The sequence below is a fragment of the Euprymna scolopes genome, chromosome 27 (genome assembly GCF_053919585.1).
Source record: "Euprymna scolopes isolate OS-2025 chromosome 27, ASM5391958v1, whole genome shotgun sequence".
In the NCBI taxonomy this organism is placed as follows: domain Eukaryota; kingdom Metazoa; phylum Mollusca; class Cephalopoda; order Sepiida; family Sepiolidae; genus Euprymna; species Euprymna scolopes.
In genome coordinates this window covers 93,403,058-93,424,936 of record NC_136508.1, presented here as the reverse complement: position 1 = coordinate 93,424,936, position 21,879 = coordinate 93,403,058, and the positions used below count along the sequence as shown (strand labels likewise).

Sequence of the window (21,879 nt, the reverse complement as noted above, 5' to 3'; positions counted from 1 at the left end):
GACTTACGACATGCGAGCTTGAACGAGCATGGTGCGCATTTCTTTTCTACGTATTTTTTGTATTGCCATCCAGACGGAGGGTTCCTATTATTTTGCCTCCCCATGAGGGTCGTTTTTTAACGTGGAGAAAGGAATAAAGATAAAAAAAAATATTTTGCCTCCCCATCAGGGTCGTTTTTTAACGTGGAGAAAGGAATAAAGATAAAAATTGTCTCAGTCATGAAGGATTTCTCCTCCACTGAAAGAGAACGAGAAATGGAAGAAATGCATCTAAAGAACAGATACTACACTTTTATCTTGGTCCGAAGGTCAAAAAGTCTGCTCATGAGATTGTTGCGAGACTCCGAAGGTCCGTCGGGCTACGACAAGATTAAGAGGGCTAGTCGTTAGTCGTGTATGATTTTTTTTTTTTTCATATATATAACTTTAAAGTTTAAATTTAAATTTAAATCGATTACAACATAAGTGTTTAGCAAGTGTCCTGGTCACATTTTACTCGAAAAAAAAAAAAAAAGGTTCGTATCACAATCCACAGGGTTACGAAAAAGTGGTCAAAAATAAAGAATAATATACCAAATAAATGTCATCAAAGGCAAGATAAGTTACTCTTCTGCCTATCTGGAAAATTTTTTAGGGGTTTTACTCACTTTTAAATGTTTAATTGGTTCAAAAATGATACAGTGTTTATCGATATATGTGAACAGAAATGGCGGCGAGCTGACTCATGTGAAGTTTGGAAAAATGAGTTAAAACATAAAAATTATACAAAAATATTGCTAGCCGATTTATGTTACCGTGACATATATTCGGTGAGTTTCTAGCAGTATTTTGTATTATTTTTAATTTTAACTCATTTTTCCAAACTTCACGTATTAAACAGTCAGTTTGCCGCCATTTGTCATGTTCACATATATGGATAACGCTGTATGATTTTCGAACCGAATAAACATTTAAAAGTGAATAAAACCACTAAAAACTTTTCTAGATAGGTAGAAGAGTAACTTATCTTGCCTTTGGTAACATTTATTTGTTATATATTTTATTTTTTGGACCACTTTTTCGTATCTCTGTGGATTGTAATACAAACCCAAAGGAATATTAATGTAAGAAGTCATAAATAAACACATGCCTTTATTTAATCCTATCACTAACCCTAAGTCCAGATGGCATGTGAACGCGCGTGCGTTCATGCTGCGATCAGCCATTTTGTTTGGACTGGGTACTTGTTTCTTTCCCATGGCGAGAGATATGACACAATGGTCGGAAAGCAGGATTGAAAAGTCCCCCCTCCGCTCTCGAGGAGGAGCACTCTGATCTACAAAGAATGCCTGGGCAGCCCCGTCAGTGTTTCACGGTAGGGGCGCCACAGGCGCATTAGCAATAAACTAACCCCTTTTCAAAGAAAGAAGGCAATGCATGGGAGGATGGACCTCCTAGAACTGCACAATCAACAGGGAAAAGGTCATTACAAGAATAATCTAGAGGTGAATTTACTCCTTGAGATATTAACCTGGACTGCCGAAACTTTTTTCAATTTTTTCCCTTTATGTATTGTATTTAAGTCTTTGATAAACTAATTCTGAGATTATTATCGATATTTTTTCCGTTTTTGCCATTATTTCCTATTTATCTGCTTGTTGCAGCGACCGCTATATACAGCTGGAAAAAAAAATCTTCGCCAGAGACATTCTCATAGCAATAACCATTTTCAACATTCACGCGTATAAAGAACACGCAAAGACACAACGTCGTAATTTGTCCATCCGTACATATGTGATAAAGGAACTACGTTGCACTCTCACGCGCAATGATGCAACAGACTAGAATGTTCTAGAACACACTTATATAAGGTTTTGCCCGCGAAAATCAAACCAGTTTTTTCAGCCAGACTCGCATCTAAGAGACTCTGTCATGACCTTGTGCGCGTCATGCACTTTAAATTCTCAACATGGAAAATTACCATATCGAACGAGAGTTATTCTTCTTTTCAACAATGCTATTTCGAACTACTGTTTTCATATGTGATTAACACACACACATACACACACACACACACACACACACACACACACACACACACACACACACACACACACACACACACACACGTCACTTACGTAGCTTATGACTTTCTTTCCCCTCAGAAAATAACCACGTGTGTCACTCAGTTTATGAAAATCAGTAACCTCAAACGTCATGCCTTTTTCACGAGACACTTATTAGTTAGGCTTGCCTAATAAACACTCGTTGCAAAAACTTTAACGTTAGAACGATTTGAATTACTGTCCATTAAACACGTAAATAAATGTTATTATTTCACTTAGTGTTGGAACAATTAATCGGAATCTGGAATCAGAAAAATCGGAACTTTTTGTGGCATCGGTATCGGAAAAATTTGTGCCTATTTTCCGATACTAAAAACGATTCTTTTAAGTGGCTTTTTTATTTGATTTTCTCCAAAGTCTCCCGCTGAGAGTAATACTAAAATAATGAGTATATATATTAATTTTAAACTATTAGTAAAACTAAAATCGATAGATCATCCCTAACAAGTGTATCCTTACGTTTGAGAAAAGATCTGCACATTTGACACGTGTTTTTACGGTAATCGTGAACAATAACAACTTTAAAGTTAAACATTTAGAGATTTATAAAGAATTGGAATCGGAATCGGTAATTGTATCGGAATCGGAAAAAATATTGGAATTGTCCCATCCTTAATTTCATTCCAATACAGCGATCTGGAGTTCTTTGTCAGATGTCGTTATTTTTCCAAAGTTATAGACATATTTTTATTTTATATGGTGAGAATGTGATTTGGTGAAAGCCTTTTGCAAATCGGAGATCATGTTAAATTTACCTTTAACAGTCCCGGTGTTATTCTGCTATTTTTGACTTCTAAAGATTCCTGTACCTGCAACTTTTGTCTTAAAAATCGATGTATCCCGATTGCAATATGGTTGTCCTGACAAGTCATATTCTTTCCTATATTGTGACATTTTTACCGGTGCTGTTTTTACCTGTGCCATTATTATCTAAATTAGAAGTGTTGGGGGGATGTTTTTGTGGTTGTATACACTGCCAGCCAGAGTTAATTTTTCATTTGTGTTCGTGTTCCTTTCTTCTTATCGACGTCACAATATTTTGTTACCATATATCGTAGTTTTGTTCATTACCAACCAGAGTTAGGATTAGTGTAAGGATTAATTTCTTTTTTGTTTCGTATTTTTTTTTTTTTTTTTTTTTTTTTTTTTTACTAAGTTTATTCAGGCTGTCTACATGCCATCACCTATCTTTATATCACCAACTTTTCAGTCGGTCATTTCTTAGAAATCGCCCTTTGTCATTTCTTTTAAATCAACAAAAACATTGAATGAAATAGAAACAATTAATGTAGGTGTCCAATTTTTACAGGACAATATTTTCAAAATATGAGGTTTAACTTAAAAAAAAAATCAACGTGTTTTTTTTAAAGGTTTTAAACTTTACAGGTAACTTTGCACATAACTATTCTTTTGTTTTTGTTTTAAATTAGATTATTTCATTTATTGATCTTTTATCTTCAATTTGTGATATATAGACCTTAGGTGAGAAAATTAATTATTTACTTTTTAATAGACATTTCAAAATGGGGGGGGGATTAAAAAAAAACGTTTGTCTAGAATATTATATTCGGTTTATTGGAAAGAGCATAAAATTTCACATTTAACTTGAAAATATCTTAAAAATTGAACCAATAGAAAAATTTTGATAGATTTTTAAATTGAAAAAAATTGAAAAAATTTAATTCGTAAAATTCAATTTATTTAATTACATAGAAAAAATGGCTGCATGAGCACGCGCAGGCATTTTGTAAACACTGGTTGTTTTTTTTTTTTAAATAAAATATAATATTTCTATTATTTAAAAAAAAAAAAAAAACTTTAACAGTTTATTTTTTAAGTATATTCCATAAAGAAATTAAATAACCCCCTTTAAAAAAAAAAAAAAAAAAGAAATTACGAGTTTTGTATATTTTAGTCGCAGTTTTGTGTTAAGGGTGTCAAAAATTCACAAAAAATTCTGACACACTTACAACAGCACGGAACAACTCAAGGCTTCTTTTTTTTTCCTCAATCCAGCCAAAACAACACGGAAAACAAACACCGTTAACAGGATGAATCTTACAGATAAGTTTCGCAAAACATGACTGTTTTTGCAAGGGAACATTCTTCCTTTCCTCTCTTTCCTATAAATACAAGTTTTATAACATTTTTCATTTGTGTTCGTGTTCCTTTCTTCTTGTCGACGTCACAATATTTTGTTACCATATATAGTTGGGAAATTCCCACCAACAGTAACGTATTTGAAAGGTGCCAAGTAAAGCACGAACAATCAATATAAATATAGTTAAATTGGCGAATAAAAAAACTGATGGATAGAAACATGAATGTTATGAATGGGTTACCAGTTAACTCAAACAACGGGTATTTTGGAATGAAAGTGAGAAAACAAATTAACTAACAAAATCAGGAGTTCAAAATAGACTTCGTAGCTTAGTGGGGGATTCTCTTCCCTGCAACCTCTTTCCCACAATGTACCGTGGCCGTTACGCTCGAACCGTGTTTGTTACAGTTCAAACCTCTCTCGAACTCCCACGCCATCTGGCACCGTCGAATAGAAACAAACAAATTAAACTAAATAAATCCGATTCGATTTTTCTTTCTTTTTAAATATAAATCATTTATTACCGTTTTTCTTTCTCTCCATCTCAACGCCAGCTTAGTCTCTCACTGCCATATATCCATCTCACTTGATCCGCGATTCTCTTTCTTTCCGACTGCACACTGGCCACAGCCAGCCTATTATTGTCTTCACTTTTGCACGTCCATCTCCTTCGACGCCAACTTTGTTTCTCCTCGACCATGTGGTGTCCTTTTCTCGTTATCTTAAAACACAAGCCCGAGCACACTTGCCAATTTGCATATGCGTTCAAACACTGCTGCTGCTAATTCAATTGCTTGACAGCCATCTTTCGGCTACTGCTGATATTTTCATACGCGCTCATATGCGCTCTGTTACATTATCTTCCCATTTTTCCATTTCTTTTTATCTTTCATATTTTACAGTCACTAGGGAGAGAGAGAGAGAGAGAGAGAGAGAGAGAGAGAGAGAGAGAGAGAGACTTCCATAAGTCTGCAGGTATCGGAACTTGTCTTTTGCCGCAGGTAAAAATAGACGTAAGTTTTGTTTTTAATGTGCAGAAAATTCAGCTCTCTAAAAAGGGATGCTACGGCCTGAGAGCAAAGATTAAATGTATAAACCTCATCTCCCAACGCACACGAATATTGGCGCCCTGAGCAACAGACATTTGTGCATGTTTGTAAACACTTTTTATATCAATTACAAGATGGAACGATAAATTTGTCGCTCTAAAAAACAACACTACAGCTTCATTTTTAAACTTTTATAGAAAAAATCAATTCAGGTAACTTGATTATGTAGTAGAGCTGACATCTATTCAATGCAGCCACCTTCAGCCTCAATCACCGCCTCGATACGGGCCCAGAACTGGGAGCATGCCTTTTCTACAAGCGCCGTCAGGGAGCTCGGCGACTACTCAGCAGATGATGTCAATCAGGCTGGCTTTGGTGTTGTGGGAGGTCATGTTGGTGATGTTCTCGACGTATGATCAAACGAAGTAGTCCGGCGGGTTCAGGTCGGGGAAGGTGGGGGAGTGCAGCGAGAGAAGGATACAAAGTCGTAGCACTCCTGAAGCAAAGCCTGGCTCTCTTTGGACTTGTGGGCCAGCGTCAAGTCCTGCTGCCACACCCAGAGTCTGTTAGCGGCCACCTGATTACACCTAAGGATCACCACACTATTCAGCACAATCCAGGTACACTTTAGTGTTTACTTTCAAACTGACTTCGAAGATGTGAGGTGGCATGATGTGGCCCTCACTTGAAACTACACCAAAGACCATAACTGTGGCTGGAAACTTTGTTTTCATCATCCTAGGCACGTCCCTGTTATTCATAGCAATCCAGCGATACATTTTCAGGGTGCCGGCAACGGTCCAGTTGTCATAACTTGGATCGGTAGAGAGCATTAGTTGTACAGAGCGATACATCTCCGATCTCACTCATTGAGCATTGCGTCACTTTCAGGCATGATAAAAGGCTCCTATCACTCTTGGGATTCGTACGCAACTGGCCAACTAGTGGACAGTCTGAAAAAAACAAAAAAACAAAAGAAAAAACGGATTTCATCAAACGGAAATGGAAGCAGGTCTTTTCTATGGAGACAATTTTATCGTTCTACCCTGTAAAAAAAATGTGTTAATAATTTTAACAGTTCATTGAAAATCGAAAGAAATTGGAGAGTTATTACAACTGTCGCTCTTGTAATTGCACCATACGACGAAAGAAAAAGAAAAAAGAAAATGAAAGAAAAACCCGGATGACAAGTTGTTTGGTCCTTCCTTCCTCTCCCTTCTCCTTCCTCCTCCTCCTTCTCCCTCCATCCCTCTCTCTCCACCAAATTTTGTGTCGTTGTCATAGTAACATCAATTTTGTGTCCCATATTTTTTCCAAAGTTGAAATTGCAACTGTCTCAAAAAGGCCTTCACCTTCTCCAAAACTTCAACAGAACGATTTTTTTTTTCTTGTGTTTTTAATTTTTTTGATTTTTAATTCTTTTGTTTAAATCCAATTTTCTCGTATGCAGACATTTTTCACAGATTTTTAGCTTAGGTCGAAACATCTTTCTTTTTAGCTGCACACATTTTTTTGTTTTTTGTTTACTCTGTGTTTGTTTTGATAATTGTCGTTGTTATTGTTGCTGTTGCTTTTATTAAGAAAGGATGAAACGTGCGTGAATTAAAGGCGATATGCTCAAATCTGGGTGCCACCCAGCCTCCGAGAAAATACGTGGGCGAGACAGTAGACACATCCGTTTGCAAGATAGGACGATGAAGAAACGAAATGCAAGTTTAAATAAATACAATTTAAAAAAATGTGACCCGTTGGGTCGCGCGTTGAGCTCTGGTAGGTTGTTTGAATCAGAAAAATAAAAATGAGTTTGCAAAATAAGTTAAATTTTTAAAAATAAAAAGACAAACCTTGCTCTCTCCCTCTCTCTCTCTCTCTCTCTCTCTCTCTCTCTCTCTCTCTCCAGCTATGGGCTAAATAGTAATACCTGTGCTATTTCCTATGGTTTATAATTAAATATTGCAATCATTTGTCTATAATTAGTTTTATTACTTTGGCCTTTTTTTTTTTACATAGGCATCATCACGTATCAAGGCCAAGAGGCCACTCGAGGATAAGAGAACAATATAGTAATTGTCAGTAATGGAAATTCAGTAAATTTGTTAACTTAAGAGGAACGGCTTATCAAGAACTTGTTTACATTGGACTTGAAGACAGCCATATTGTAGTCAGCTGGAAAACAAATAAATAAATAAAAGAGAGAGAGAGAGAGAAAGAGAGAGGAGGTGATAAAAAGAGAGAGACGAAACGAGAGTGATATATTTATGTGTGTGTGTGTGTGTGTGTGTGTGTGTGTGTGTGTGTATACGGCACAATCACTTTGACACACTGGTTCTCGCCAGATCACCGAAGTTAAGCAACGTTGAGCCTGGCCAGTACCAGACGGGTGATTATTTGGGAAGGCTAGGCGCTGTATGTACCTTCTGGGAAAAAAGAACTTCTCGCAACAAAAGCATCTACAAGCCTAGATAGCTTATGTCTCTCCTGGGGCTATTGTGTGTGTGTGTGTGTGTGTGTGTGTGTGTGTGTGTGTGTGTGTGTGTGTGTGTGTGTGTGTGTGTGTGTGAAGTAAGAGTCAGGCAAATCTCAAAAAAATGTCTGGGCAGCCTCATCAGTATTCCTCAGGCGATTAGCAATAAATTAGCATCTTCTCAAAGGAGAAGAAGACAAAGCTTGGAAGAGTGAACCATACACCTCAATCAACAGAGGATAATGGCCTAAATTTTAATGGCTTTGGAGCTGAGGGAAAATACCCCAGATAGTTCGGGAATTTGTTTAAGGGGCACTTCAGGATAAAGATTAATAAAACTGGAATGCCAGTCGAAAAATGAGGAACACTATGAGAGTAGAGTATTAACATTGATTAATAGTATGAACTGTGTTTGATTACTTATGAGTCCATGATAAGAATCTATTTACACTGCATTTGAAAACAACCAAGTTGTAACCAGCATGGAAGCAGTCCTGCAGTAATGATAATTCTGTCTGATGTTTAGAACATGATGGGAAACAGATTATCTTTTTTTTTTTTCAATGTGGTGCAAGATCAGTTCTTACTGTGAATGTTTTCCAAGGATGAACTAAAATCAATTAATTTGACACTGACAGTCTTGTTCTTCTATTATGTGTGTGTGTGTGTGGGGGGGTCCTGTTGGGCGTCTATCCACTCTCCTCATCAGATAAACCTGATGAATAACCCAGCCATGCATTTACGAATAAAAAAAACTCTCTTTTACAGACATTCTTTATGCAAAGCCGTTTCTTATGATTTCAGGAAATGCTGCCTCCAAAAGTATTGGTCCTCATTTTGATTCAATTCGTTGTCCAATCATGTTGTAAGTACTTGTTTTGTTTTTTTCAACACTATTTTCTTGATTTCGATTGCTTCATCCAACAAACCTCGCAGCTATAAGGCCCATGATTAGGGCTAGGCATGATGGTTTTAATATCAGTAGAAAATAAGCACTTTATTTCTGTAAAACAAAGCACATCATCGCCATTGTCATCATTATCACTGTCAGCATCTTCGTTGTCATTGTCATGATCATTGTTATCATGATCATAATCATCATCATCATCATCATCATCACCATGATCCTCATCATTGTCATTATGGTCATTATTATTGTTATCATTGTCATCGTCATTATGTTCATTGTCATCATAATCATGATGATGATGCTAATAATAATGCCAATGTCAATTTCTACAGAAATGGCAAAAACACAAGAGGATGACCTCCAATCTGTAGTGGAATGGGGACAAAAATGGATGATCACATTCAATGATGCCAAGACTAAACTGGTTTCCTTCAATAATTACAAGAAATCTTCTCTGCCACCAATAGCAATGGTCAGTGACTCTTTATCTGAGAATACATCTTTAAAACTGCTTGGCCTAACGTTCATAGGAAACATGAGTTGGAACAATTACATTGAAAGTTCTTTACTTATCTCTTAAGTCCATCCTTATCACTTCCTTCCATGTTTTCCTTGACCTTCCCTTGCGAACTTGATCTGCTACCTCAACTGTTCTACATTTACTAACCCAAGAACTTTTGTCCATTCTTTCAACATGGCTATTCCAATAAAGTCTCGTTTTCTGTGCACATCTCCCTATACTACCAAAATTTTATCTTCCTCTGTGGTCTGTTTGTTTTTAAGACTCACATTACATATCTGCTATATCATCCTCATATCATTTCTCTCCATGCAACGCATGTCCTCAGCCCTAATTGGCCAAGTTTCACTTCTACACGTCATCCTTTTGTCAACAATGGTAATGCTCTGCTGTTTAGTAATGACAGAAGTTCCCTAAACTTAATCCACCCACTTTTAACTTTTTCCATCACTCTAACACCTGCTCTACCCTTTGCTCCGATGGTATCACCACGGTAACAAAACTTCTGAACAACATCAGTCGTTTCATCATTCACATGGAAAGAAAATTTGCAAAAATTATCCAAATTATTATTTTTTTAGGAAATTCTTTGTTTTTTGGTTGTTTTTTTTTTTTTTTTTGCTTATAAGTATCGTTATATACGAAGAACGTTCTAGGAGTAATGCCTCCTTTTCTTCTTTTTTTTTTTCCATTCCGCCAGAATGGATCAGAGGGGATTCCAAATTGCATTGTTATGATGACGGAACTTATGCAATCATGACTTGAAAGTTTCATCTCTCTATTGCAGATATCGACGGTGTGAGACTCTGAGAAAGTAACCCCTGTCATGGACGTATGTCAGAAGCATTACTTACAAGAAATGTTACAGCTGTTGACAAAAGGAAAGGAAAAATAGGAGGAATTTCTTTTGGAATGCCCTTTGTGTATGGAAGTGGAAAAGACAATGGATAAACCCTGTAAGGGCAGCTGTGCATGTAATTATGAGGCAAGGGTTGCGCAATCCCAACCATACCTCTCTTGAATAGGCACTGCTTGAGTCCAGTGTCAAGGAGATGTCCAGGAAACAATACCAAGATAAGCAAAGAGTACATATAGCACCTGGAATTCCCAAAGGATTATCCATTTTAGTACTGACCAGGTTTCACGTTGCTTAACTTCAGTGTGTCACCGTTATTATGCCGTATATCCTCTGTGTGTATGTGTGTGTGTGTGTGTGTGTGTATATATATATATATATATATATATATATATATATATATATATATATATATATATACTCGGAGTTTTTTTATTCAAAAGTAATGGACAAGTGAATTCAACGAGGTTGTTAGATAGTGCTCAATAAAAAGAGCTGATAATACTTGTTTATTGTTATATAAACATGCTCACATCCCGCTGCTACAAACAGCCACTTGTTTCAATCAAACAACAGATATCATCAGGCAGCGACTTGACTATTCAAATGTTCAATGGTCATTGAACATTTGAATAGTCAAGTCGCTGCCTGATGATATCTGTTGTTTGATTGAAACAAGTGGCTGTTTGTAGCAGCGGGATGTGAGCATGTTTATATAACAATAAACAAGTATATATATATATTTACATATAAGAACAAGTACTTAATAAAACATGTTAAAAAACACTTTGAAAAAGAGTTAAAAACATATTTAATTTTAAAAAAGAAGCAAAAAATAAGTGGATAGTCCTTAATCCGCAGAGTTTCGAAGAATTACTTTCTTTCTAATCAAAGGGTAGGGATTAGCAAAATGCAAGATCGGATTTTGCTTGCAAAAGAATTTAATGAAACTAAAAGGAAGTTATAGATCTTACTTGGTAAAAATTAGTGAAGTAGAGGGAATAGGGTGAAGAAAAAGGTGATTTCACGTGAATGGATAGTCTGGTAAAGGGTAAAATATCCGATAACAGTAAAATCCGAAAAAAGTTGATTAAATTTCCATTTCCACAAGTAAAATCCAAGGGAATCGCGTTATTGGAAGATGGTCCAAAGTAATCCAAAAGGCAAAAATCCGTGGAATAATTCACACATGGGTACAAGGAAAAAGGGAATGAGTTCAAATAATATTATTAAAAGAAAGATAAGTGGTGCATAGAAAAAGAAATGGAGAGAATTTAAAACATGACTGTCAAGGCTGGGCTGATTTAAGAAATATATATATATATATATATATATATATATATATATATATATATATATATATATATATATTAATTTTGAGAGAATTAGACCTAGAGTCTAAAGAACAGAGTTTATTTTAATGTATCAGTAAATGCATTAATACAATTAAAAGAAAACAGTGCTCGTTGTAATGTAGATATATAATAAGCTCGATAGGCATATATATCCTAGAGTTATTTTAATATTGAGTAAAATGATTCATAAGTTGATATAATAAAGTTTATGCAACTTTTATTTAGGGTTATTGCGTGTACAGTAATCAATGGGATAATATTGTAGTAATCGTTAGTAATGGAGATTTGATAAAGTGTCTTACTTAAGGGGGCGATTTATCAGGAATTTGTTTATGTTGGACTTGAGACATCCAAGTTATAGTTAGGTGGGAAACAGGCAAACGGAAGAGAGTTCTACTGGAGCGATAGAAGGATCCCACCATTTTTCCAGCGACCTTGGCACCAGATTTGATGTACGTGTTCCATATTAGATCAGGAGTAAAGGTCAGAGCCAGAAGCTTGTCAAAACATGGAGCCTCCTCAAGACGAGAGCCATCCATTTCAATTGATGCCAGATGGGGATCAGACCGTTGATGATGTAAAGAATAAAGTTTATGCAACTTTTATTGCTTATCTTTTATTTATGTTTAATTGCTCTTCTTAACAGTGTTGCACTTTCTCTATCTTGATAAGTTTGCTTTTGGAATTTATGAAGCTCAATGTAACTAAAAGAAAACACAAATTGCAACTTCCCTTCCAATTTTTGGATTTTGTAATCATGCCATATTCCTTTATTTCCTTCTAAAGTTGATGAGTTGCTATTTGTCCGATGAGTAAGGGAGGAATAAAGTTAAAAATTTAAATATTGGCGCTAGCTTTTTCCAACAATATTGAAATCCGACTGGATATCCTATGAAGCCATTTCAGAAGTATTAAGTCAAGCGAAAAACCAAAAGGCAAGATGCTACCACGTATTTAATTATTTAATACTCACATTCATAAAGAGATAATCTCCAAAGGCTGCAAACTGATGTATTCAGCCTTTGCCGTTGCTTGAAATTATCAGTATAGTGATGCTGCCAGTCCTTTACTCGTTTCAATTAGCATTAAATGCATCTCTTGTAATAGTGTTACCGAGTCCATTTTTCATCTGACGAAATTCCGTCCGTATGTAAAAATGGAATATCCCTTGCCAAATTAGTGGATGCTATCCTCAAGCACTTGGGGAAGTTGGAAGTTGCCGCTAATATTAAATGAATTCTTTTTTTTTTCAAATTTATATTCCAGAAATCAAGATAATAAAAGCAAAACACCTACAAAATATTACTGCCATGTCTATATTATAGATTGTTTAAATACATGAATCATTCTGCACTATCAAACAGGTGCAACAGGTGCTGTCAAGAATTGAACATTTTATCAGGCTTAAAGAAATAAACTGTAAGATGGACAACATCTTGAAATTTTGAATATAAACCTTTTGTCATGGATTTCTATACTAGCAAGTGTACCCGGCGTTGACCAGTATTAAACGTAACATTAAACTCCTTTAAAAAATAAATGAAGTAAAAAAACGGAAAGAAACTGAGACATGTGCATGCGAGTATTATGTTTTTTTTTCTAAACAGTTCACTTCTTGTAAGTAAAAAAAAAATATGCAAGCTGAGATCAAAACTAAAACCTAAAGACAGTGAGTCAAGCACGATAACCATTAAGCCAGCTAAACCCAATTTTAAAAAGATTTTTCAAAACTACTTATCCGTAGCATTATAAATCTGTCATATAAACCATTTACGCATGCGCATTCATGAAACAGTTGACTAACAGGTAAAAATCCGATCACCTCACGTGCCAATTTTTCAATTTTCACCTTTTAGCAGCCTTTTTCTCGATGAAAACCGATTAAAATGTTTTCCACATCTCTGAATACCCTATACACCAAATTTCAAGTCTATAGATCAAGAAGTCGTTGAGTATATTAGTTGAAAAGTGTCCTTACATGCAACACATTATTACTTATATATATATATATATATATATATATATATATATAAGCCTGACGAATTCTTACGAGAATTAAACGCGGAATATTCTGTGTAGCTTAATTGCCACTTATATTTTTATAACTTACTATATATATATATATATATATATATCACTTTCAATTTACTTTGTGTGCATAAATGAATGATTCTGCGCTACGAAACAGGTGTTGTCAAGAATTGAACATTTTAACATATTTAAAGAAATAAACGGTAAGATGGACAATATCTTCAAATTTTGAATATAGACTTTTTGTCATTTATTTTTATACTAGCCCGGGTGTTTGGAGGTTTGTGTTGAGCAAAAAAAAATATTTAGTAGCAGGCAGGCAGGCAGGCTCGAACCCATACAGCGAAGGAAGAAAAGAACGTGAAAAAAAAATAGATAAACGTGACGTCTTTACTGTTGCGTCCATCGCCAAATTAAGGCTAATCAATCGAAAAAAAGGTGTTGATTTTCGAAAATATCTTCGAAAAAAGCGACCCCTCCTTGTAGAAAAGTGCCCAGTTGAGGGTGAAGGAATTAATGTTTTGAGCCAATTTTTCGATATTTGTTGTCTGAAGGTTCGAACTTCAAAACGATACAAATCTTGCGAAAATCCGTCGCCTCTGTCGAAAGTTTTAGGCATACATACATACATACATACATACATACATACATGATGATTGCAACGTCTTGTCAGACGAGTGCCACTCCCTCAGGCACTTAAAGTCTATGAGCCTAAAAATGACTTCTATCGCCACAGGACCATTTTTATAGACAAATGCCTGAGGGAGTATCTATACACAGATGATGTTACAGAATCTTAGCTTTCTACGACAGCTAAGTCTCTCTCTTTCGGTTCAAAATGTTGAGATCCAGCAACAAGCAAGAGCAAGATAGCCAGCAACAAGTTAAACTGCAGACCCGCTTAATGCGGGTACTGGTCTCCCGCTTTATGGTTTTTTAAATCAGAGATTTGCTTCTCCTAGAAAGGTTGCCTTTACCACGGTTTACGGGTGCCCTCTCCACCCCAGCACACACATAAATACACACAAACACACACGGTGCTACTTGGCCGTTGACTTCGAAAAAGGGTTCATTCGCCCTTTGGAAGGTCTTGTTTTTAATCCTTCAGGGAAACTAGCCGCCCTCCTCACCAAACAAGTCTGGTGGGGGAACCAGATTAGTCGCCGGTGACCTGACCATGGGGCAGGTAGTACTGGGTTACATGGTACCAATAGCATATAACATGACCTGACTGCATACATACATACATACATATATACATTAAAACAGACAGGTGAGATTTATATCATAGATATGTACATATATGTATGTATATATATATGTACATATATATATGTGTATATATATGTACATATATGTATGTACATATATATATGTATATATATATGTACACACACACACACACACACACACATATGATGAGAATAATAGAAATAGTATTCCGACTTCATCCAGAGAAAGTTTTGAAATAAAGACGAAACTTTGATGAACACATAACTCGGTTTGTTCCATATATATATATATATATATATATATATATATATATATATATATATATATTGTTGTGAACTAGGTGGATATATTATATATATCCTCCCAGTCGTACAAAATAGGAAAAATGAATTGCTTTGAGGAAGAGACAAACAACGTGTTAAATTGAATTAAACGAACTATTATTTATTTCATGAAGAAACAAATGAAAGAAAAGGGTACAGCACGTGTTTAGTTTGGCGTGTGTCTCTCACTGTTAACTGGTGAGAAGGAAAGTCTATTGCTGTAGAGAGAGAGAGAGTAAGAGTGAGAGAGAGAGAGTCAATCAAGTTCATGGAGATAGAAAGCTTGTAAGGTGTACGTACTGTCTGTTGACTCTTGCCCCCACACATAGTAGCAGGTGGTGCGAGACGCGCGGGCACGCACGGTCTGGTTGGTCCGGTGACCTCTCAGGTCGGAAGCCGAATTGAAAAAGGGTGAAACAGCTTATGTCTCTTGCTTTTAAGGTTGTTTCCGGTGGTCTTTTGCGCATGTGTGGATTTCCTTTAAAGGGGAAGTGACGTTGTCCATGTGTGTGTACATGTGCGCGTATGTGTGCGTGCGTGTGTGTGTATGCACATGAATGTGAGTGTATGTACGTGAACGTGAATATATGTACGTGTGTGTGTACGTGCGCACGTATGTTTGTGTACGCGTATGTGTATGACAAGAAACGTGGTTTGAAATGTGAACGCGTGTTTTTGTGTGAGACTATTTACTTTGTGTTCATGATACGCATTTTATGTAAACATCAATAAGACGTTTTAAATCGATATAATCGATAATATTTAAAATGGTATCTTTTCAGATTCACGACAGATTATTCGTCCATTAAACGGTCGAATGTACGCCAAGTTAAACCAGAATTATTCCCTGATCTGTGATTTTGGACCCCGTGGTGATGTAGAATGGATGGATTCTGCTGGAAAGTTCATTGATATTCGATTTAATTGCCATCCGACTGGCTCTAAGACCACAACGATCTTTTCAAATGCTGTCACGCATTGCAATAATTCCGCTAAAACGTCAACGCTGACGATTGTAAATGTAACCAAAGATCTCAACGGAACCAAAGTAAAATGTATCTCCAACAGTAAGGAAGAAGAATTTCAAATCAAAATTCATGGTGAGTACATTTCAAAGTGACTAATTTTTTTATGGAGAATCTTTAAAAAAAAAAAAAAAAAAAAAAAAAAAGCTGATTTTTGCCAAATTGCTAGGGCCTTACTTTTTTATTTATTTATTTTTCTTTTTTTAATATTTGTGTGTAGATGCACATGTGCATGTGCACTCACCTGCTGTGATTGTCTCGCACGTTGTTTCGCTGCAGCGAGCTTTCTTTGCTTATAATATTAATAATACCAGCATTTAGATTTTAACATTACAAAAAAATGAACATGCAACGATTGCAACGATAGTTGTAGAGGAATTGTAAACGCAGCTGTAAAAGTTTCGTCCTTGTTTTATCAAAGAGTTTCATTCTTTGAAATTTTTAAGGTTAAAGACTAATTTAAAGAAAAAAAAAAACCTGACCATAATAACATTTACTTTTTAATTAAAAAAAAAAAATTGCCGAGTTTCATTCTTTGAAATTTTTAAGGTTAAAGACTAATTCAAAGAAAACAAATAAACACTGAGCATAATAACATTTACTTTTTAATAAAAAAAAAATTGCCGCAGTTTCTTTTTTAAATGTTTTCATTGGTTCGTTGGTTTTCTTTTAACAATCGCATAAAAACTACATTTTGTATTATTAATGTTATCACCTTTGTTACATAAAAAATAAATTCGTGGCAGCTTTCTTTTTTTAATGTTTTGATTTAATAAAAAATATCTTTGCATCGGACGTCCTAAATTATGAAAAAATGAACCAATCTCTTAGTAAAAGAGAGTTGTCCTCCTCTGCACAGTGAACGATTGTAAAACGGCGCGATAATATTTATTTATTTATTTATTTATTTTGCTAACAAATGGTACCTATCTACTTAGATGAATGACATTAAGCCTTTGCTTGACCAAACCGAAACATATAAGCCCCATTATAGTGTCTTTTAACTGAAAACTCTAAAGGAACTCAATCAACGTAGAGGCACCCTTGCCTGAACTACCTCTTAGCTCTCAGCTTCCTCGTCCAAACGTTCCACTCCTCCTACTCCTTCTATTCTCTTGGGATCTCTTCACCCTTGGCTTGTTCTGGCCCTTTGTTTAGTGACCACTGTTCGTTTGTCCTCCCCCTCTCTGAGGTTAGTTGCTCCAGGCATCTACTTAAGATAACATCTAATTTAAAATGGGATTTATCTACAAATAACTCATTACAATCCACAGATGTACGAAAAAGTTGTCAAAAAACAAATATATATATATATATATTTTTTTTTACATGGAGGTCACCACTTATCAAGGTCCGGAAGCCACTCGGGTATAAGGGTTATTGTGTGTATGGGATAGTATCGTAGTAATCGTTAGTATTGGAGATTTAATAGAGTGTCTTACTTAAGGAGGCGGTTCATCAGGAATTTGTTTATGTTGGACTTGAAGACATCTAAGTTGTAGTCAGGTGGGAAACAGGCAAACAGAAGAGAGTTCCACAGTCATGCACTTCTAAGAAAGAAGCTTTGTTCATGGAATCTACATTTTGATTTAGGCACAGATAAAAAGTGGGGAAAATTGATGACAGTGGTTGCAGCTAGACGAGTGTTTTTCGTGAAAGGTTGGTGAGGGGGGACCAGAGATTGGAACTCAGGCAAGCACTTGCCATGGAAATAACGATAAAACAACGACAGCCTTGCAACCTCTCTTCTGTGGGCGAGAGGTTGCAGGGAAGAGAAAAGGGCATCCCCCACTAAGCCACAAAGTCAAGGCAGGATAGGCTGTTTTTAACAGCTCCTGCCCAGATATGGCAGCAGTACTTCATCCTTGGATGTACTTGGCTTTTATATAGATAGAGAATTGCATCAGCAGTAAGATATCTACTATAGCGGTAGAAGGATCCCACCATTTTTGGCAACAGATTTGATGTACGTGTTCCATTTCAGATCAGGAGTAAAGGTCAAACCCAGAAGCTTGTCAAAACATGGAGCCTCCCCAAGACGAGAGCCATCCATTTCAATTGATGCCAGATGGGGATCAGAGCGTTGATGATGTAAAGATAGGAGCTTGGTTTTAGATGCATTAAAAGTAACCAGCCACCTCTTCCCCCACTGTACCACGCGCTCAAGATCAGAGGAGAGCGAATCAGAGAGAATGTTTTGCCATAGATGGTCGTGTCATCAGCATAGATGTCAACGAATGATTTAAGTATGTGTTTTGGGAGATTATTGATGTAGATCAGGATTGGTTGGTTGGTTGTTTTTGTTTTACGGCATATCAACCCTTTTCGGGTTATTTAATGCCGAATCCAAAGATTTTGAAGAAAATTTTTTTTAATAGAATATATTTGTTGTTTTCACGTCGGCTTCTATTTAACCCATAGTTGAGACCCTAACAGGTACTACCACTCCGGGTCAGAGTGGACCTGGGAGCAATGGTAATTAAAGGGTGGCTCCACACTCCCCAAAGCCCACAAGCTGGGGCCTCACCACTGGATATAGTTTAAGGTCATATCCAGGACCCCCATTGAGGGACTTTTACCCTCTGCTGGGGGACAGTCGGTGTATTCTAATGCCCCACCGACAGGGCCTGTAGATCAGGAAGAGAGTTGGGCCCAGGATGGACCCCTGCGGGACTTCAACATTAATACTGTGGGCCTCTGATTTCTGCCCATCAACCACTACTTTTATGAGACTATCAGAGAGAAATGATTTAATAATTGAGAAAACATTTCCAGTTATACCGTAGCTGGAAATCTTGTGAAGTAGGCCCTTATGTCATACCTTATCAAAGGCCTTTGATATGTCAAGAGCAATTGCCCTAGAAATGAAGCCTTTGTCGAGAGATTCACTAATCCTATGAGATATAACCGTTAGCACATCTGCTGTTGATCTCGCAGAACGGAAACCATATTGCATGTCACTAAGAAGGTTATTTCTGCTGAGGTGGTTGACTACTTCTCTATTTAATATGGATTCCAACAGCTTACTCATGACGCACGGGAGACTTATTGGTCTGTACTGAGAGGGAAATGACTTATCACCTGAATTCTTAAATACAGGGCATACTGATGAGGTTTTCCAGGGTGTTGGAAAGCACTTCTCCTTAAGGCAACGCTTAAACAGTTTTGTAAATATGGGGGCCAGTTCTGGTTGAAGCTTTTTGGAATGCCATCAGGGCCAGTTGCTTTATTGGAATCAAGGTTCTTGATTAGCTTGGCAACCTCATTTGTATGTTGCATAGCGTATTGTCTGTTATAGGAGGAAATATGGGAAGTTGATGGCCTTGGTCGCATAGAGTAGAATTAACTGCAAAGTTCTTGGCAAATAGTTTGGCCTTGTCTGATGCTGACGAGATGACTTCAGGTCCATTGATGATAGTTGGGATAGAATGCACGCTTCTGTTTAGGATCCTGTTTGCTATTTGCCAAAACTGATGGGAACCAAACCGCTTCTCAGCTACTTTGGATTTAACGGACTGAGCATATAGCTCTCTTGCATTTTTTATTACTCTTTTACAGTGGTTGCTGGCAGTCCTGAAAGCAGCTTTAATCTCAGTACATCTATTACTTTGGTAGCTATGGAAAAAGTAATTTCTGTGCGCGATGGCAGCAGCACATTCTGGGGAGAACCATGGCTGGCTGTTAGGTCTTTGTTGGAATTTTTTTAATGGTATGAATCGGTCTATGCCTACAATTAACTATTCGGCCAGGTTTGATACTATAGAGGACACATCCTTTTTAAACATGGAATGCAGAGATAGATCAGATATGAATGTACGGAAGCTATCCCAGTCAGCCGTAGAGTATCGATATACAGTACGGTGGAGAGGTACGTCTGAAGACTTATTACATTTCATTTTTATCTTAACTGATACATCGGAGTGGTCGGAGGATCCCAGAGGAGATAGAATGGAACATGAACATAGCTCAGGGGAAGTTGTGAGAAAAAAGTCTAGAAGGCTTACATACTGATCGGTAGTATCGGGCACACGGGGAGTGGGGGTCGTGAACAATCTGAGTGATATATTATTATAACATAAGTTAGTTTTTTTACCTCACTGAATTAGTTTTTAGTATTTTTTTATTTAATGCAAAATGTTTATTCGGGTCAAAAAAAGAGTAACATTAAATACTACTGAAGAACAAGAAAAAAATGGCCGCGATGTCTGAAGTGTCGACAAAGACATCAAAATAAGAAATAAAACAAAATGGTGGTAGAAACCCACCTAATAAATGTGTGATATTGTTTTTCTCACAAAGGCGATCTTAACAGGATTTTTCTCATTCATTGATGGAACTTATTTTCCAAGCAAACGAGGTCTTACTAGTCAGAATTATTTTTATTTCTCTGCACCCCCCCCCACTAATCTTCCACTTGCCAAGCGTCTATCACTGCAACGTCCGTCGTTCACATGCACTCGTAAAACATATGTTGCACAGTACATATTTACATTTCTCGTTCTCTCTCTCTCTCTCTCTCTCTTTATATATTTCATTCTCTTTTCCTGTTTTTCTCTCTTCCTCTTCCACGCTCTAGCTTGTCTTATTTTGCCTTTCTTTTCCTCTCTTGTGAGAGTTCTCTCTGAAAACTGGAAATGCTAATTTTGTATTATAATACAAATTGCTTTTTCAAAACTCTAAAACGAATTACATTTTGTTTCCACATGTTTTTAACAAAAGGATGTGTCCTTTTATTTTTTATAGTTTGTTTGTAGCCTAGATGGTGTTATGGTGTGATATTGATCTATTCAATATCATGAAATATGGACTCTTCTATTAGTTATAGAGGAATCAACAAAGAAGGACGAGGAGTCTTTCTGAAACATACTATTCTGTACTACTGCAAATACACACTCTTATAAATATACTATCGTGTTTTTTTATTTATTATTAGCCTTTCAATGTCACAACACTGGCGACAAGAACTCGATTTATTTAGATACAACATAACAGACTTATATTATTAACTGGTGACGGGAACACGGTCATATGTCAGATACAATATAACTGTTACTACAACTGGCAATGTTGAATTAAAAAAAAAAACTTAGTGTGTTTGAAAATTTATTTTTCCAAATTTGAATTTATACCAAATATTCAATCATTTTTTAAAAAGAAAAGAAATGTTCCATTTGCATCATTAACTTATTGCCAAGGAATTAAATAAACTCAAAGAAATAGGAGTATTACTGTTGTGGTGTGTCCACCCTACGGACTATAATGAACTCTTCCACTTGCTATGAAGACTGTGAGAATATGTCTCTTTGTGTTAGCACTGAAGTTATGGCAATCGGACTGACGTATACTCACACTCTTCATTTGTTGTGTTTACTTTTCTGTTCAATATATTTTGTTTCCACTAATTACTGAGTTGTGTCTTTCTTCCACACTATTACTGATGGACCAAAACACTTATATAAAGTAGAGTGGGCTATATTCTATGTAAAAAAAAAGAGTAAAGAGATATATGTTTGTGTAGACTTCTCTACAGAACTGAACAATGCACTAAAGGATTATCACTACCCTCTTTCTAGTCCAGAAGTGATATTTGCTAAACTCATCAGAGGAAAAAAAAAATTGAAATTGATTTAAGTGATGTTAAACTACCTGAGGACAAAGAGTGCTCAAAGCTATTTTGTATAAAGTACACAGAAAAGAGATAGAAAACATTTCTAGTCAGAGACAGAAATTAATTTCCAAACTAACCTAATTGCCATCCAATACATGCGAACAAACGTTAAAGCACTGCTGCCACCACTGCTACTGCCGATGATGATGACAACAACGACGATGATGATGATGCTCTTTGTCTCATCTCTGACTTTCTTTTATTCTCATTACTGTTTTTAATCTCTGTGTATTTTGCAG

At 36.2% G+C, this 21,879-nt stretch overlaps 1 protein-coding gene across 7 annotated transcripts in view; it reads left to right on the top strand.

Annotated features, from left to right (window-relative positions):
• LOC145248998 (uncharacterized) overlaps window positions 1-21,879 on the top strand; it is a 119,490-nt gene that overhangs the window by 27,537 nt on the left and 70,074 nt on the right. For all 7 annotated transcript variants that reach the window (XM_080110847.1, XM_080110849.1, XM_080110843.1 and 4 more), the window contains 2 exons: window positions 8,524-8,584; window positions 15,730-16,047. In XM_080110847.1, coding sequence (XP_079966973.1) covers window positions 8,527-8,584; window positions 15,730-16,047 — 376 coding nt within the window. In that variant the 5' untranslated portion in view covers window positions 8,524-8,526. The remainder of the gene's footprint in view (window positions 1-8,523; window positions 8,585-15,729; window positions 16,048-21,879) is intronic.